Source organism: Nylanderia fulva, unplaced genomic scaffold (assembly GCF_048542155.1).
Source record: "Nylanderia fulva isolate GAGA-0341 unplaced genomic scaffold, ASM4854215v1 Scaffold68, whole genome shotgun sequence".
In the NCBI taxonomy this organism is placed as follows: Eukaryota; Metazoa; Arthropoda; class Insecta; order Hymenoptera; family Formicidae; genus Nylanderia; species Nylanderia fulva.
The window spans coordinates 187,085-203,518 of NW_028190786.1; the positions used below are offsets into that span (position 1 = coordinate 187,085).

The 16,434-nt window shown below is 31.8% G+C and overlaps 1 protein-coding gene across 1 annotated transcript in view; it reads left to right on the top strand.

Moving 5' to 3' along the window:
- The window catches only part of IRSp53 (Insulin receptor substrate 53 kDa), a 130,237-nt gene that overhangs the window by 107,280 nt on the left and 6,523 nt on the right, over nt 1–16,434 (top strand). Inside the window, exons 6-12 of the mRNA XM_085488341.1 lie at nt 4,328–4,399; nt 4,509–4,712; nt 5,246–5,437; nt 6,503–6,740; nt 9,363–9,551; nt 10,299–10,401; nt 16,018–16,270. Of these exons, the coding sequence (XP_085344467.1) occupies nt 4,328–4,399; nt 4,509–4,712; nt 5,246–5,437; nt 6,503–6,740; nt 9,363–9,551; nt 10,299–10,401; nt 16,018–16,270 (1,251 nt within the window). The remainder of the gene's footprint in view (nt 1–4,327; nt 4,400–4,508; nt 4,713–5,245; nt 5,438–6,502; nt 6,741–9,362; nt 9,552–10,298; nt 10,402–16,017; nt 16,271–16,434) is intronic.

Below are 16,434 nucleotides of genomic sequence, written 5' to 3' on the forward strand. Positions count from 1 at the left end.
CGCCCTCATTTTCGAATTAAAAATATCGGTAATCATCGACTGATTTTCGAAGAATAATTACTGATATTTTGAATTTTACATTATAAATCATCTAGATCAAACATGTATTAGAAATTCATGTATACATGATACACATGAAGTTACTTTTTGTTACGTTTAAGAGGATGCCGGATGTCTGTTTTATCGATCAGATGATTATAAATTTTTCTGCACCGAAATCTTTTTATTAGTTTAATAAAATAATTAATGCTTTTCCACAATTAAAACACGTACAGAAACAAAGTGGGAACCTATTGATTTTATGTTAAAAACAAGAAAAAATTTTAAAACTAAAATTTCTTTACCGACTTCTGTCGTCAGGTCGAAAAAATAATTGTTTAATATAAAAGTTTTGCTGTTTGTACGTACAAAATAAGATAGGTTCCGACTAGAAATTGAATGAAGAAGTATTAGTATATTTTTAGATATAAGTTTAAAAGCCTAATAAATAAGAAAACAGTGCAGAAAATTTTCACGCATATGTGTTGTATACGTGCATATGTTTAGACATGTGTGGTGCTAACCTATCATGTGTATATGTGTATACGTGCATATGTTTAGATATGTGTGGTGCTAACCTATCGGAGTTTGGCCGTCTCTCCGGCATGCACACATACGAATTGTAATACAAATATACTTTTATATTAGACTTCTAATCTAGATTTAGAGGATATAACAGTGTATCTTAATTCCAGGAATCTTGTGTTTATATTCGTACAAAATATACATATATGTTTTATATAAAGCACACAATATGATGAGTTGACAGCTCATCTGTCATTCAAGACGTCATATAGAGACAAAAGTAGATGGTCCATGGGATCCTTGATGTATGTATATTGCAAGCGTAATCGTAGAGAAGCATTTTTACTTCTGTCAAGTTAATGCGGCAAAAGACTAGAAAACGAATAAATAATAATTAGTATTACACGAAACAGACAATCGTAGAAGGATCCTCATCTTAATAAGGACACACCCGCATATGTAGATATAGTTAGGAAAGACGCACAATAATATCGTTTATAGTAAATAAGTAACGTTTATTTTGATCCCCTTGGGGTTAAAAGACACTTTTACAAGGAACGTTTGAACCCAAACCTTTTACAATATCTCTTTAATTCCTTTTACCTAGTCATAAGCGACTTTACATCTATAATCCTTCTTTCCCTCTTCTCTCTCTTCTTCTCTTTTTTTTCATCATTTTTCCTCTTTTTAACCACTTTTTCCTTCCACAATCCTTTTCCAAAATCCTCTTAAAAGTTATATGGGTGTTTAAGATCTAACCTAACTTAATCTAACATGAAATTTTTTACCTGTCACCTGTATTAAATATTTATATAATTAATTGCTCTGTTGCATAAAGTAAATAATTAATTTATGTTTTAATAATTAATTTATATTTTGGGATAAACTTTACGCGCGTAAAAGATCATTGACCTTTGAATCTTCGAGGAATTTTCAAAGAAACAAACAAGAGCAAAGTGTACGCGGATTGCGTCATGATCCGCTGAAAAACTCACTTCAGACAAAGATTATCTCGAGCTCGGAAGAAGCAAACGAAAGAAGTGTTACGCGCGGAAAGAGAAGAACGAGTGCCAAGTCCACAGTGGGGTGGAGAAGGCTATATGGAGTGGAATTCACGTAGCTTGCATTACTTTGCAGCTTTTTGGCGGGCGTGGACCTTTTTGAACGATCGATAGTTTCACGAAATTCACGAGGCTTTCCCGATTAACTTTTGTAAATTATTAATCTATTATTGAGCTATTTTTCTAAAATCTTTTTTCTCTTCTTTTCAGAGATTGTAGATATTTTATAATTAAGTTGCAAATGTTATTCAATAATTGTTAATTTGCTTTCTGTATTTTTTATATAAAAATACTAATAAATAAAAAGAATATTATCGTTTGTCAAATGAAAAATTATCTTATTTTATTTTTTTTCAAAATAAATAATTAATATTTTATATTTCTTTTTATGTAACAAATACTAATATTGTAAGAAAAAAAATGAACAATTTTTTTTATTAATTTCTGTATCTCTTATTTTTTAAACTTAAACTTGAAAACAAAATTATCTAATTTTAATTGTTTTTATAATAAATAATCAAAAAATTAATACTTAATAATATCAAACTGCTTATCTTGATTTAATAATACTTTGTATCATTCCTTAAGAAAAAAAAACTTTATTTTTTCTTCAAAATTCTAAGATTAATTTTATTAAAATTTTAGAAAAATACAAATTACAATCTAAAATTTATCATTATTTATTTCTTCGCAACAATTACAGATAAAAACTCGTAAATCAACATTTCTAATACTCTCTGCCTGTATTGATTTTCTGATATGCGGTCGCGCGCGACCAGAAGTCGGTGCTGCGGAAAAACGCGCTGCGGATAATAATAATAATTATTAGTCGATGAAGCGAAGCAAAGCAAACCGAACTGAAGTGAGCGGAAAAAGACGCTCGCGAGCGAATCCAACATGGCGACAACGGCTATTCGCAATCAGATATATAAAGAGTGCTGAATTTCCCAATAAAAATAGGCGACGTTTCTCTAAAAGCTCGCGGATTAAATTCACGATGCGTAGAGATTCGTGTATTCCGCGAGTGGCGGCGAAACCGGGTTGAAGGAGGGAGGAAAAACAGATAAAAAAAAGTTGGATATCTCCCTCCCATCTCCTGTTTCTCTCTTGCCACGTATCGCCGCCATAGCAACCAGAGCGGTTGCAATCCGCCTACCTTTGAGCGACGTACAAAAAGCGAGGCAAAGGGTGCTTGAACTGTAAAACAAACAACTTGTTCGCGAACATGTGGGGAGAGTTGTGAGAGGAGAAACGGCATGATAGGGTAACTCTCGAAGAAACGCCGATGGAGAAAGGATTGCGATAGGTTAGGTGGAATGGGCAATTCGCGAAAAGGTTAATACGCTGATGCATCGAAGTGGCTGGCAAACATGAGATATATTATTATCGCGGTCGGAAAATCATGCCGTCGCAGACGTTTTGGCCGGATGTTTGACCGGATGGAGAGGATAACGATTTGATTGCGGGCGAAGATTTAAGGGATGGTCGAACTCGAATGACTTCGTTCCCAAGTTGAATCGAATTTCGAGAGTCGAGATCTCCGGTGAGAGAGGGACCGAATAAGATTTCTTCATCAACTAGAGATCGAGCTGGCGAACGTCAAAATGTCGAAAGCGGGAGCTTCGAATTTTGGAAATGAAGTTGATGTGTCTGGAAATTTGATTTTATTATTTTCATTTATATATACAAAGAGCGATATTCTACAATAAAATGTAAAAAATTGTAGAAGATGATTCTTTGTTAATAATTAAATAACGTCTTTTATATACTTCTATATTTCTGTATCGTATGTGTTAATAGAAGGATTAAAAATTATTAATAAATGTCTTTTTTTATTAAGGAAATGTCCATAAAATTTCATTCTTTTACTTTTCTAAAACTTAGAGAAAAAAGATAAAAATCTAATTATCATCTCCTCTTTTGGAAAAGTAATTTTCCTCAGGAAAAGATATGAGTATATGTTTATATGAAAGATCTTCCTTAATTTTTATCCAAATTTTTTGTACTTACTTAGAATTGCTTTAGGTATATACAGTTGGATCTGTGTATGTTTTTTCTTTAATTCTTTATCTCGTGAACTGCTATACGAATACGAAGACCAGGCTTTCACATAACCATTATTCGGAATTTCACGCGTCACCTTTTAGCGTTCTTCTTTCTTACCACTCTCTCTCTCTCTCTTTCTCTCTCCGAATACTAATAAAAAAGAATAAAGAGCATTTTTATCATTGTTATGACGTTTTCCGTCGAGATACATTCAACCAGAGACTCTACCTCTTACGAGTATAAATTAACTCTGGCTCGGGAAAGAGAGAGACTCGTAAAACGCCTAGAACTCACGTAGAGCGAACTTGAGACACGGTGCGGAAATAAAGAAACATCGCTCTCTTAATCTTCTCTTTCATCAGCCCAGTAGGAAGCGCTGTTTTTATCGTCTTTGCTTTTAAATGTTGAAAAAAATATTTAAACGTCTTTTTATTACGTTTTCTCTTTTTTTAGTCGTAATCATTTTTTTCATAATTATACTTAAAATTACTTTAGATATTATACCCATATTAATATACGTGCGCTCTTTTAATACAAAATATTTGTGTAACCCCTCCTATAAAAAAATATTAGTCAAAATGATAAAAATGCGATTAATTAGAACATTATCCATATATTGTGTAACAACAATTTTCTCATTATCCTTTACATTTCAGCTAAAAGCGTTCTACGTGGACCTGCTGGTGCCACTGGAGACCAACCTGGAGAAGGACACGAAAGTCGTTCAGGTAAGTAAACCGCCCCGAAACTGATCCCCGGAAGGGACATTACTCGTCCCCGAGTCCCCGAGACCTCTGGTGACAATGAATAATGCAACGCCGGGGGATGGGCTTTCAGAGCGAGCAGAAGAAGTTTCTTCAGCAGCACAAGACCAGATCCGAGACCTACAGCAAGGCGGCCGCGACCATGAAGAAGCAAAGAAAGAAGTCCAGAGCCGCCAATAAAAGCGGCCTCGCCATGGACAAGGAGCTGAAGAACATGCAGATCCTCGAAGAAGAGAAGACCAAGCTCGATGCCTTCTGCGAGCAGAGCCTGAAGAACGTAAGTACAACGAGTGACTATAAGACTATCACTTTTCTATCGGGAATTATTAGAAAAATCTTCGTATTGCTACACACTAAAATAGTTTATTGTATTGTTAATGGTTTACAAGGCGCTTTTGGTAGTACAATATATTTCATCATTTTATAATTTCCTTTTTCCCTTCTCTTCTTCCTTTTTCCTCTTTTCCCCATCTTTTGTTTCTTTCCTATATCATCTCCTTCTCTCTTCAACTCTTCCTGCTCTCCCTGTTTTTTCTCTCCTAGACTATTTTTTCTTTCCAATAATTTTTATCAGCAGGCATATGGGATAATAAATAATGTTGGTTCGAATCGGATTCGAACCAGGGACCCCTCGTATATCAGTCGGTGACTGATTATGTGAGGCCACCTGTCGCCCCTTGTTATAAACTATATATTTCTAAATATTTCTAAATATATTAGGGATGATGAAGGCGCCGAGATGATGGATTATACCGATGAGATTCATTAACAGAGCGAGTCCATTAACACACTCCGACGTTCTTTTCACAGGCGATGACTCAGGAGAGACGACGATACGGTTTCGTGTTGGAGCGACAATGCTCCTTGGCAAAGCACTATGCGAGTTTTCATGAGGTTGCACTGGCTGCGCTTCATCCCTCAGTTGATAAATGGCGCGAGGTTGCCGCCACCAGGGAATATTTGCCCCAGTCGGTGGAGGACATGTTCGCTTCCAGACTCAGGGTAAATTCAGGGCGGACGTATAGTTGATCGCGTAAATCTCTTGTAATGATTCACACCTGGATCCGAATTGTTTCGTGCGCGAAGTTCTGTTTTCTCGTATGCGATTTGACGTTTAATTACATTATTTAACATGATTACATTATTTAACATTTAATTAAAATTGAATGAGATAAAATTATGTATAAAATATTCATAGAATATATATAGTCTTAAATTGTTTTCAATTTATCTAGATGAAACAAAATAAAGCTTTTTATCTAACTTCGCTAAATAATGAAGTTATTGCTCTGTCTAAAGATAGAAGCATATATTATCTTTAACCTAGAATAAAGAAATAAGTATATAAAATAAAGTATATACATCTATTAAAGTACTAAATTTATTCTAGGTTATAAAATGGATAGAAATAAAAGAAGAGAAAGAGAAAAAGTATATTTCTCTTTCATATTATTATATATTATTTTTATGCACTACTTTTTTTCCTTTATTCTGTCAGCTAACAATGAAGATAACATATACACTTTCATTTAGATAAAGATTATTTTGTTTAATATAATTATTTATCTTAATTTTTTCTTTTATAAGACTTCCAAATAAGACTTAGAATGACTTAGAATAAAGATAGAAGTAAAAAGTAAATACCTCACCTATAACCTATATAAGTATATCTTCTTTAAAATGTGTATACTTAGAGGTTAGGTTAGATAGTATGAAAGAATACATGTATTTTATATTTCTTTCTTTATTCTAAAATGAAGATAATATATGCTTTTATATATATTTAGATAAAAATATAAGATAAAGCAATTACTTCGTCTTTGACATCATTAAACGTCAAAATGGCGTCATTTTGACGTCTAATGACATACTCTTGCTATTTGGATGTTTAGATTCCTTCTCTTATCCAGATAAGAAGAAACTAATAATATAGCAATCTTTTGAGCAATATTTGGACGATAAATTATACAATATTACTTTACATGTACAAACAGTTAATAAAAGGTAGTATATCGTGCGCGCGATGTTAAGAATTCCAATTTGACATGGCAATTTACATCTTGGCAGCAAACGTCATTCTGGCCGGAGGATGAAGAGAACGGTGGCTCGGAACTGACGACGATGAGCTCGCAATTGCGAAAGACACGAAGCATGGACAGCTCCTGTCTGGAACTGCGATTGGGTCCATTACCCGGAAATCCGCAGTCCGGTGGCCATCTCGGTCCAACGCCGCATCTTCCTGCTGTCCTTTCCAGAGCAAGATCCGAAGCCAATCTGCACGCCTCGACATTATCTCTCGGCCCCGGTACGTTGCTGTTCTGGCTCTTTTTTCCTATTCCTTTTTTTTGCGACACTAACATTGATTTTTGCCTTGCTATTTCTAACTTTCGTTTTCTTTATATTCGAGAAATTATAAATAAATTGAGCTGAATAAATAAAGAGAATTGGATTAATTTAGTTTGAATTAAATTATACACTTATACCCGGCCAAATAATCTCGTAATTGTACTTTGAATAGTTACATTAGCGCACTATTGTAGCAAAGTTAGTTATGCATTATTATAAAACATAAATTAGATTTTTTTAAATTAAATTACGTCAAGTTGTAATATGTCTTCTTTAATTAAGAAATTAAATATCAAAATGAATATAAAAATAAATATATAAAGATTCTACGTATTAAAAATATAAAACAATTAAAAGGCCAATAAGAACCATGCGTAGAGGTGTATCGTGTACGCAATATAAAATTAAAGAGGATAAAAAATTAAAGCAACGAATGAATCATAAAGTTGAATATAAATTTAATTATCTGACGTTTCGGTCCCACTTCGGGCCATCTTCAGAGATTCCATTGCCATAAAATAAATGAAAACTCGTGTGTTTAAAGACTGCATACTGCGGATCGATCTCTCGTCAAGGGAGCCTCCCATCGGTACCAAACGATAGAAAAACGCATCTCCATGCACTCCATTAAACGAAAGAACAAATACTCCGAGAGCTGTCAACGATGTACACTCTTCAAACGACACATTACGAATGTCGTTACTTTAATTTATTATCCTATTTAATTTTATATTGCGTGCACGACCCCTACGCATGGTTCTTATTGGCCTTTTAATTGTTTTATAAAAATAAATATAATAAAAATAAAAAATAAAAATCATAAAAAAATGAAAACAAAAAATAAATATAATAATATAGAAATTAAAGATTTTTATTTAAACCCAGAATTATCGTTGAACTGCTTGTTTGTTACGTCGCGTGCGACAGCAACAACGAGCCATCGGGTGAACGGAAACGATCGAAAAAAATCGGCGGAATGGAAGCAGTCTCAATGACATTTCCGCTCCCTTTTTACGCGCACGAGCGCTCTGTATCACGCTTCGATCGTATAAATTCCAGTTGTGATCAGATTCGGAGACTACGTCGAAACCTGAAGCTCTCTCGAACGGAGAGAGTCAGGTCTCCGCGCGCAATAAAAAACGAAATATGCTTTCGTTTGTGCAATGCGACCCGGGCCCGTATTTCATCATGGCGTTAGGCTATATACAGTCCATTATATACCCGTTATTACACGTGCTGCCTCCGTGACAAGGCTCCTCTCTGAAAATTTGTTTCTCTTTGACTACGCCAAGTTACATTATCCGTGCGAAGAATGAAAATGAAAATCGAACGAAAAAAAAACGAATAAAAACAAAGAGTTTAAATTTAAATATAAATGAACAAAAAAGTATGGGAAGGTATGTTAAATCGTACCCCCTAAGGTAAATATTACAATTGCAAATAAACTTGTCAAAAAAATACCAAAAATTTTTTTATTTATTTGCAACTATAGTTCTTTATCAACGATACACATTAAATATTAACATAAATTTATCACATTGTTTCATATTGTAAATTTTAAATGTTAAAAACTGGTGGTTTGATACGATTTACAATACTGGTTTGCTAAATTGTATCTATGAATTTTTAAATCGTATCTCTAATAATAAAATTAAAAAGTTGTGACAAAAATAAAGTTTTATTTTCTACAAAACTTCTCAATTTGCAAAACATTTTTACAAAACATATCTACAAGAATGTGTCATATTTATAATCATAAATTTTCTTCAAAAACTTAACAAAAATTTTTTTGTATCACATAAAAATATAAATAAAGTATTATTCTAATATAAATATAAAATTTGATAATATTTTCCTCGATTGTCCATTTAAATATAAAGAAAAAAACTAATGCCTAAATAAAAAAATTAATTTAGTAAATTGTGCGATAGAGGAAAAAAATTCCATTATTTTGTCAAATTTGTGAATACAAAAATAATCTTAAAACATTTTGCCGATTTTTTTCAACGCTTTCATATACATAATTAAATAAGATATAAAAATGCTTTAATAATAAATTTAATTGTTTATTTTTCTCAATGTGATAGTTCAGGTATGGGATACCGCATATTACATGAAAATAACACAAAATTTATGTATACATAAATCGTTTCATTATTTGTTACCACGACAAAATCTTCGATTGCTTTCTCGCTTTCGTAAATAATTCGACATCAAAAATTTTAATAATACATAATACCGTGTTTCACATTTAATATCACATATTCGCGTTAAATTAATTTTACCATAGCTTTCAGAACTGGTCGTGCATTAATAAATAAATCGCTGATTATTTTTGGAAAACTTGTCTCTCCTCCATTTCCAATGTCCCTTAGGGAGGGTTCGACGCTCATTCCACTTTCCAACAATCACTCTGACCATCGCTATCGTCCGCTGACCTAATTGCCCTGGTTTACCCCGAAACTACCCTCGCATTATCCTGGGCTCATCCTCATTCCCCGCCAAACTCACCCCCTATATATGTATCTCTCCACCTCTCGCGGAGACTCTCGGTCAGTTACACAGCGCTTCTGGTTTCCAGAGGTTCCAGAGACCCCACCTCGACCGCGTTCCATGGCGCCTCCCACATCCCGCAGCAGCGGCGGCGGCGGCATCGGAATCGGCACTGGGGGTTGGGGAGACGCTCCTCTCGCCAGAGCTCTCTTCGCCTACCTTAGCTCGGGAGAAAATCAGCTGAGTTTTCTGGAGGGCGACCTCATCGCTCTGATGGGTGAGTTCGATCTTGAGGGGTCCGTTGATCCGATACTCATCTTGGCGCATAACAAAATCCAGAGATCATGAAGAATCAATGAGGATTCTATCTTTCAGTTTTTTTTAAGAAAGGAAAAGAGATATCGAAAAGATTGCCGAATTAGAATATTTTTTTTATTTTAATAATAATTTAATAATTATTATATTTATTAATAATAACAATTATTATATATTAAATAAATAATTATATAGTTTATGTATTAATAGTTATTATATATTAATAAATAATTTACAATAATTATTTATTTATAATCTAATTGTTACTTATTATGTTATAATTAATAGATTTGTTTAATTAAATAATATCGAGTTATATAATATTAATGACCAAATTCCTCTTTAATTTTGTATTAAATGCATATATTATTCTAGAATTATGTTCTGCGATCTTATAATAGCTGATTTGAATTTGTAGCAATTTTTTTTATAAAAATTAATATTGTATATATATATATATATATATATATATATATACTTCTATCACATTTTCTTTTATACATATATATGTATATATAAAGCTGCAATTGGAGGAAACTTAACAAAAAGAAATTCAAGTACAATATAAAATATAATATAAAGATAAACTAATTATTCTCTCATTTCCTTTCTAATTTTAAAATTTTTACAATTAAAAAACAGACTTAATTGCAAAAAATAAGTGAATTTTGCGTTGCAAATTTACATATTTTTCATTTTCTTTTATCAGGAGACCGTCAGAAGGGATGGCAATTTGGTGAGAATCTCCGCACTCAAAGCTCGGGGTGGTTTCCCTTGGCGTACACCGAAATTATAATCGACGATACTTTGGGGTGAGTAAATCTTACCCAAAGCTCAAAGTGCGATAATACCGGATTTCGCATTTATTTGCAATTACACGTTATTAACTCTTCTAACTCAAAATATTTCGCGTTATACAACATCTCGCACTTTAATCAGTAAAAATTTTAATCATAAAACTTTTAATATTGTTTTTAATATTATAATTATTGTTGTTAATCATAAAACTTAATTTTATTATTGTCTTGCGTTACCAAATTTCGGACCTTTTAATATTCCAGGTGGCAAGCATATGTCATTTTAACGTCGAATGACGTCATAGCAAAATGACTCATTTGCTACTTGGGATATTTTATGATGAATAAATTAATATTTTTACTAATTATTTATTATTTCTTTTGTTTATATTGCATGCAATCCATTTTTGCGAAGAAATTTTCCGAGTTTTGCATAATATTATTTAAGCGCGCAGAAAGTTTTAAAATCTCTAAAAACTCACCTTTAAAAAAAGGTAAAAAAAGGCGACCAGTTAAGGGCACGCCATTAACAAAAATTATCCATTGCAAACCCATGTAGAATCCTATCCTATTGCAAACCCATGTAGAATCCTATAAAAAATTAATCATTGCAAACCCATGTAGAATCCTAGGCAAAATTAACCATTGCAAACTCATGTAGAATTGTATTAAAAATGATCCATTGCAAACTTATGTAGAATCCTACATTGCAAACCCATGTACAATAGAATTGTATGAAAAATTATCGATTATAAATTCATGTACAATCGTAACAAAAGTAATGAAATAAAAAAAAATTGCGCCAAGTGAAAGTAGAAACTTGTACCAGTGGAAAATTCAAGTTGCAGACATATATAGAGTCGTATAATGAATCAGTAAAAATTTAAATTTGCAAATGTAGAATCGTACCATAAAAAAACTTATCTTTTAAAAAAAAAGATAAACAAGATGCCAAGTCCATGCGCCATGTAAAAAAGAAATAAAAAAATTATAGTTAAAAAAACTGGGAGCGCTGCTAAATAATATTCTAACAATATTAAAATTAAATTGTTACTTTTAAACTCATTACAGTTAAAATATGTTTTGTGTTTAAATTAATTAATGTTACTTTAAGGTGCATTGTAATTTTGAAACTTAGCAGCGCGCCCAGTTTTTTTAACTAAAATTTTTTTATTTCTTTTTTACATGGCGCATGGACTTGGCATCTTGTTTATCTTTTTTTTTAAAAGATAAGTTTTTTTATGGTACGATTCTACATTTGCAAATTTAAATTTTTACTGATTCATTATACGACTCTATATATGTCTGCAACTTTAATTTTCCACTGGTACAAGTTTCTACTTTCACTTGGCGCAATTTTTTTTTTATTTCATTACTTTTGTTACGATTGTACATGAATTAATAATCGATAATTTTTCATACAATTCTATTGTACATGGGTTTGCAATGTAGGATTCTACATAAGTTTGCAATGGATCATTTTTAATACATTTCTACATGAGTTTGCAATGGTTAATTTTGCCTAGGATTCTACATGGGTTTGCAATGATTAATTTTTTATAGGATTCTACATGGGTTTGCAATAGGATAGGATTCTACATGGGTTTGCAATGGATAATTTTTGTTAATGGCGTGCCCTTAACTGGTCGCCTTTTTTTACCTTTTTTTAAAGGTGAGTTTTTAGAGATTATATCATTCATTTTTGTATATTTTTATGATTGGAATAGAACAATTATTAAACATGTTTATCTAAACTTCTTTGCTTAAAATGATGTGTACAATCATATCCTAGAATCCTGATCATTCCTCCTAAAGCACCCTATTTATATAAATTTACCCATATGTGTGTGTGTGTGTGTGTGTACTAATGTCGAGCATTTTTTATACATTTTCTATTAAATTTAGATAAGAGTTGCAGGATTTCGAAAAAGAAAAAGTTGACACAGACTTTTTCCTAAACGGCGATTTTCAAGGTTATTTAAAGGTCACTTATATTTTCAAAATAGAATTACCTTAATTTTTCTCATATAAATCGATTCCTCGCAATATTTACTATAAAAAGTTGTAAAGGTATAATTTTTACATAATCTTACATAAACTTCGAAATATTACAAATATTTTACTCTATGAAATATTTCAGTTTATGTAAAATTATGTTAACTATCTTTTAAATTATTCACTTTTAGCCATCTTACCCTTACAACCTTTTATAGTGAATATTGCAACAAATTGGTTTATATATATAATATATATATAACATCAGTTATTATTAATTGATGTTTACATTTATTTTTAGACTTACTAGAGCTCTAATGCTCCACATTTTTTGCAAAAACTGTTTATTCTACAGATTTCAAATATGCTTTTAAATGATGAATGAATATTTCCTTTTTTTAATTATTTTTATTATTATTTTTCAATCTCAATCAACTTTTATAACTTTATGCCAGCACGATACAAATACATGTGTCTTTATTTTTTTTATTATTTTCATTATTATTTTTCAATCTCAATCAACTTCTATAACCTTATGCCAGCAGGATACAAATACATGTATGTCTTTATTATTGTATCAACTCTTGTCTTTTCCATGTAACCATGTCTTCATAGTTTGAATTATCCCTTCATCTTCTCAATCTTTCGCAGAGATTTAATTAATTAAATACACTTCACACGAAATAAAGTTTGCTGGAAGATATACAGCAAACGATAACTGTAAAAACATGATTACGTGGAAAGAACAAGAGTTGGTACAGTAAAGGCAAGTAAGTAAGTACATGTAATGTATCGTATTGGCATAACGCTATATCCGCGGAGCAGATAATGTGGCTGTAGAGGTAGTCTGCAGTGCAGCTAATGTGGACGTAGATGTTGATTGAGATAATTGTCTAATATAAAATAGAATTTAAAAATTTAGTCTAAAAAGCTGTTGCATATATAAATAAAGTTTATTTTTTCTAAATTTGGAATATGTTTAATTAATTAATTTTTTAAGTTTATGTTTAATAAATTTTTTAAGTCTGTATTCAATAATTTTATTCATTTGATAAATACATGTATGTCTTTATTTTGATATGTTTAATATAATTAGAAATTCATTATTAATTAGATATGTAAACTATAAATTCATATATAATATTTGAAAATATATGTGAATATTTAAATTTTTATCTTCTCCTTCCTCTCCTTCAATCTCTTTAATATCAATATGTGTATGTGTGTACACGCGCGCACATTTGTACGTATTTATTTAATTATTGGATAGTTGAGAGTACTTAATTGATAAAAAATTATGACAATAATAATCCTTGTTTTTTTTTCTTATTATTTACTCAGATTTTTTTGTCTATCTTATAAGATAAACACTTTAGAGATTGAATATTTCAAGTAAACTAATTGTAAGTAAATTTCACATTAATGCATATAGATGTTTAATCATGAATGTACTGAATAAGTACACAAAACGAACAGTGAGTGAGTGAGTGAGAATGAGAGAGTGTGTGTGTGTGCGTGTGTGTGTGAGAAAGAGAGAGAGAGAGAGAGAGAGAGAGAGAGAGAGAGAGAGAGAGAGAGAGAGTTAGCCAACATAACCCCGCACGCTGCCGATATGGCGGAGCGCCACTATCGCCATCTGTTGTAAAACGTGCGAGATGGACAAAATTACCACTACATGCATCTTGCATGTGTTGTGTACGTGTGATATATGTGTGCGCATGTGTTGTATACGTGTGAATACGTGTAGCACGATACTACTACGTATGCGTGGTCGATGATGATAATGATGATGATAATGATGATGATAATGATGATAATGATGACGGGGACGTTTCTTAATAGAAATTTTTTAAATTTCGACTTTGCATTTATATATCTCTGCTTACAAATCACGTAGAGCAGAAATAAAGACACTTTTATTATATAATTCGAACTCAATCTATCGATTAAGTCTAGTATAAACTCGATTGCTTCAGCCATTATTGAGGATTCGAAATATTATAAAGACTCAAATGTCCGACTCGCGTTAAGATACACGGTGTCTCCGCTACGCCCTTAACTGGTCGCGAGACACTACCGTGTCTCTTGAAATCTTCTGTCAATGCACAATTTTTCACCTTTTCTTCATTGTATACGTACTGAAGTACCCATTTCTCCCAGGTAATAAAATGACGCCACTAAACGTCAAAATGACGTCAATCGACGTTAAAATGACGTCATTCGACGTCAAAATGATGTTATTTTGACATTTAATGACGTCGGTTTGCTATCTGGGCTGCTGCGCCAATTTCTTTATCCCAAGTAGCAAGTGTACATCATTTTAACATCAATTGACGTTATTAGATGTCAAATGACGTCATTTTGACATTTAATAACGTCAGTTTGCTACTTGGGATAGTAGCTGCTGGCATTGAATATTCTTTTTCGTTATATCTTAAGAAATTTCCGAATACCAAAGCCTTTGTATTTTGTTTTGGATGAAGAAAAGTTCTGACACACTTTGAACATTTAAAGTTGCTTTGGATATCCGTCCATTGACAGAATAATGGTCGAATAAGTTTTAAAACACAAAATTTGATGATACCTATTGTGCGGCATGAAGAAAATAGTTGATACATTTATTCATTAAAGTTCATTTTGGAATTAAATATATCGGTAATTACCGACTGATTTTGAAATAATAATTACTGATATTTTGAATTTTAAATTATATATTATTCAGATCAAACATGTATTAGAAATTCATGTATACATGGCACACATGAAATCACTTTTTGCTACGTTTAATACTATTTAATATTATACCTACAACGTACGCACATATACATACGAATCGTAATACAAACTATACTTTTATATTAGACTTCTAATCTAGATTTAGAAGACAACAGTGCTTTCTTTCGTGTATCTTAATCTCAAGGATCGTGTGTTTATATTCATACAAAATGTCTATTTTTTTTATATAAGCACATAATATAATGAGTTGACAGCTCATCTGTCATTCGAGACGTCATATAGAGACAAAAGTAGTTAAAGAAACCTGTAATTTCGTAATTATTTCTCATTGTTCACGTGAAATCGAATTTCCCTGGGATCATTGATATATGTATTATAATCATAGAGAAGCATTTTTAATTCTGGCTAGATCTGTTTTATTGATAAATATTATTTTTATTTAATTCTTTATTGGCTATACAGTATGAAAAATCTTTTACTAGAATTAAAGTATTTATAATAACAAATTTGGGCTACTACACATATGTATATTTAAAAAACCAAAAAAACTAAATAATTACAATTTTTCTATTGATTTTTTACATTGGGTCAACCTAACTTAAATGATAAGAAAACTATAATTATTTAATATAAATGACAAATAAAAAGGCCTAAAGAAGCCATACGCGAATGTTGCTGCGTACATTATTATTTAACTTTCTTGATTTCTTTTTATAGACATAATATCCCAGATTTGTTATTATGAATACTTTAATATTCTAGTAAAGGATTTTTCATTCCGTATAGCTAATAAAATGTCAAATGAAAATAATATTTATCAATAAAACACACCTAATTAGCATCCCCTTAATTCTCCGGATTTTCGCGTACTTACCTATTGTATTATCGAATTTCCCGAAGATCACCGAGTCACGGAACGAGCAACGGTAGGACCCCGGATTTGCAAGCCATTCCACCTTGCAAACCCCCTCCGTCTCGTCCGCCAGTTACACCAGCCAGTATCGACGAGTCACCTGGGGGTACCACCGGAGGCTCTGGCAGCAACTCCGCCAACAATAACAATGTCAATAGCAATAATAATGGTAGTTGCGTCGGCACGCCGACTAATACTCCGAGTGTTCTGGCAACTCCAACAGCACGCCAATCGAAATCGGTGAGCTAAATCGAATATTACAACAATGAACGTTTATTTTTAAGGATCGATTTATTTGATTTACTTACAAATGTGTTAGTATTTCACTATACAAAACTTTTATTATATAATAAAAAGTTTTTATAATATTTTACACTGTTACAGAATAAAATCACATTATTAAT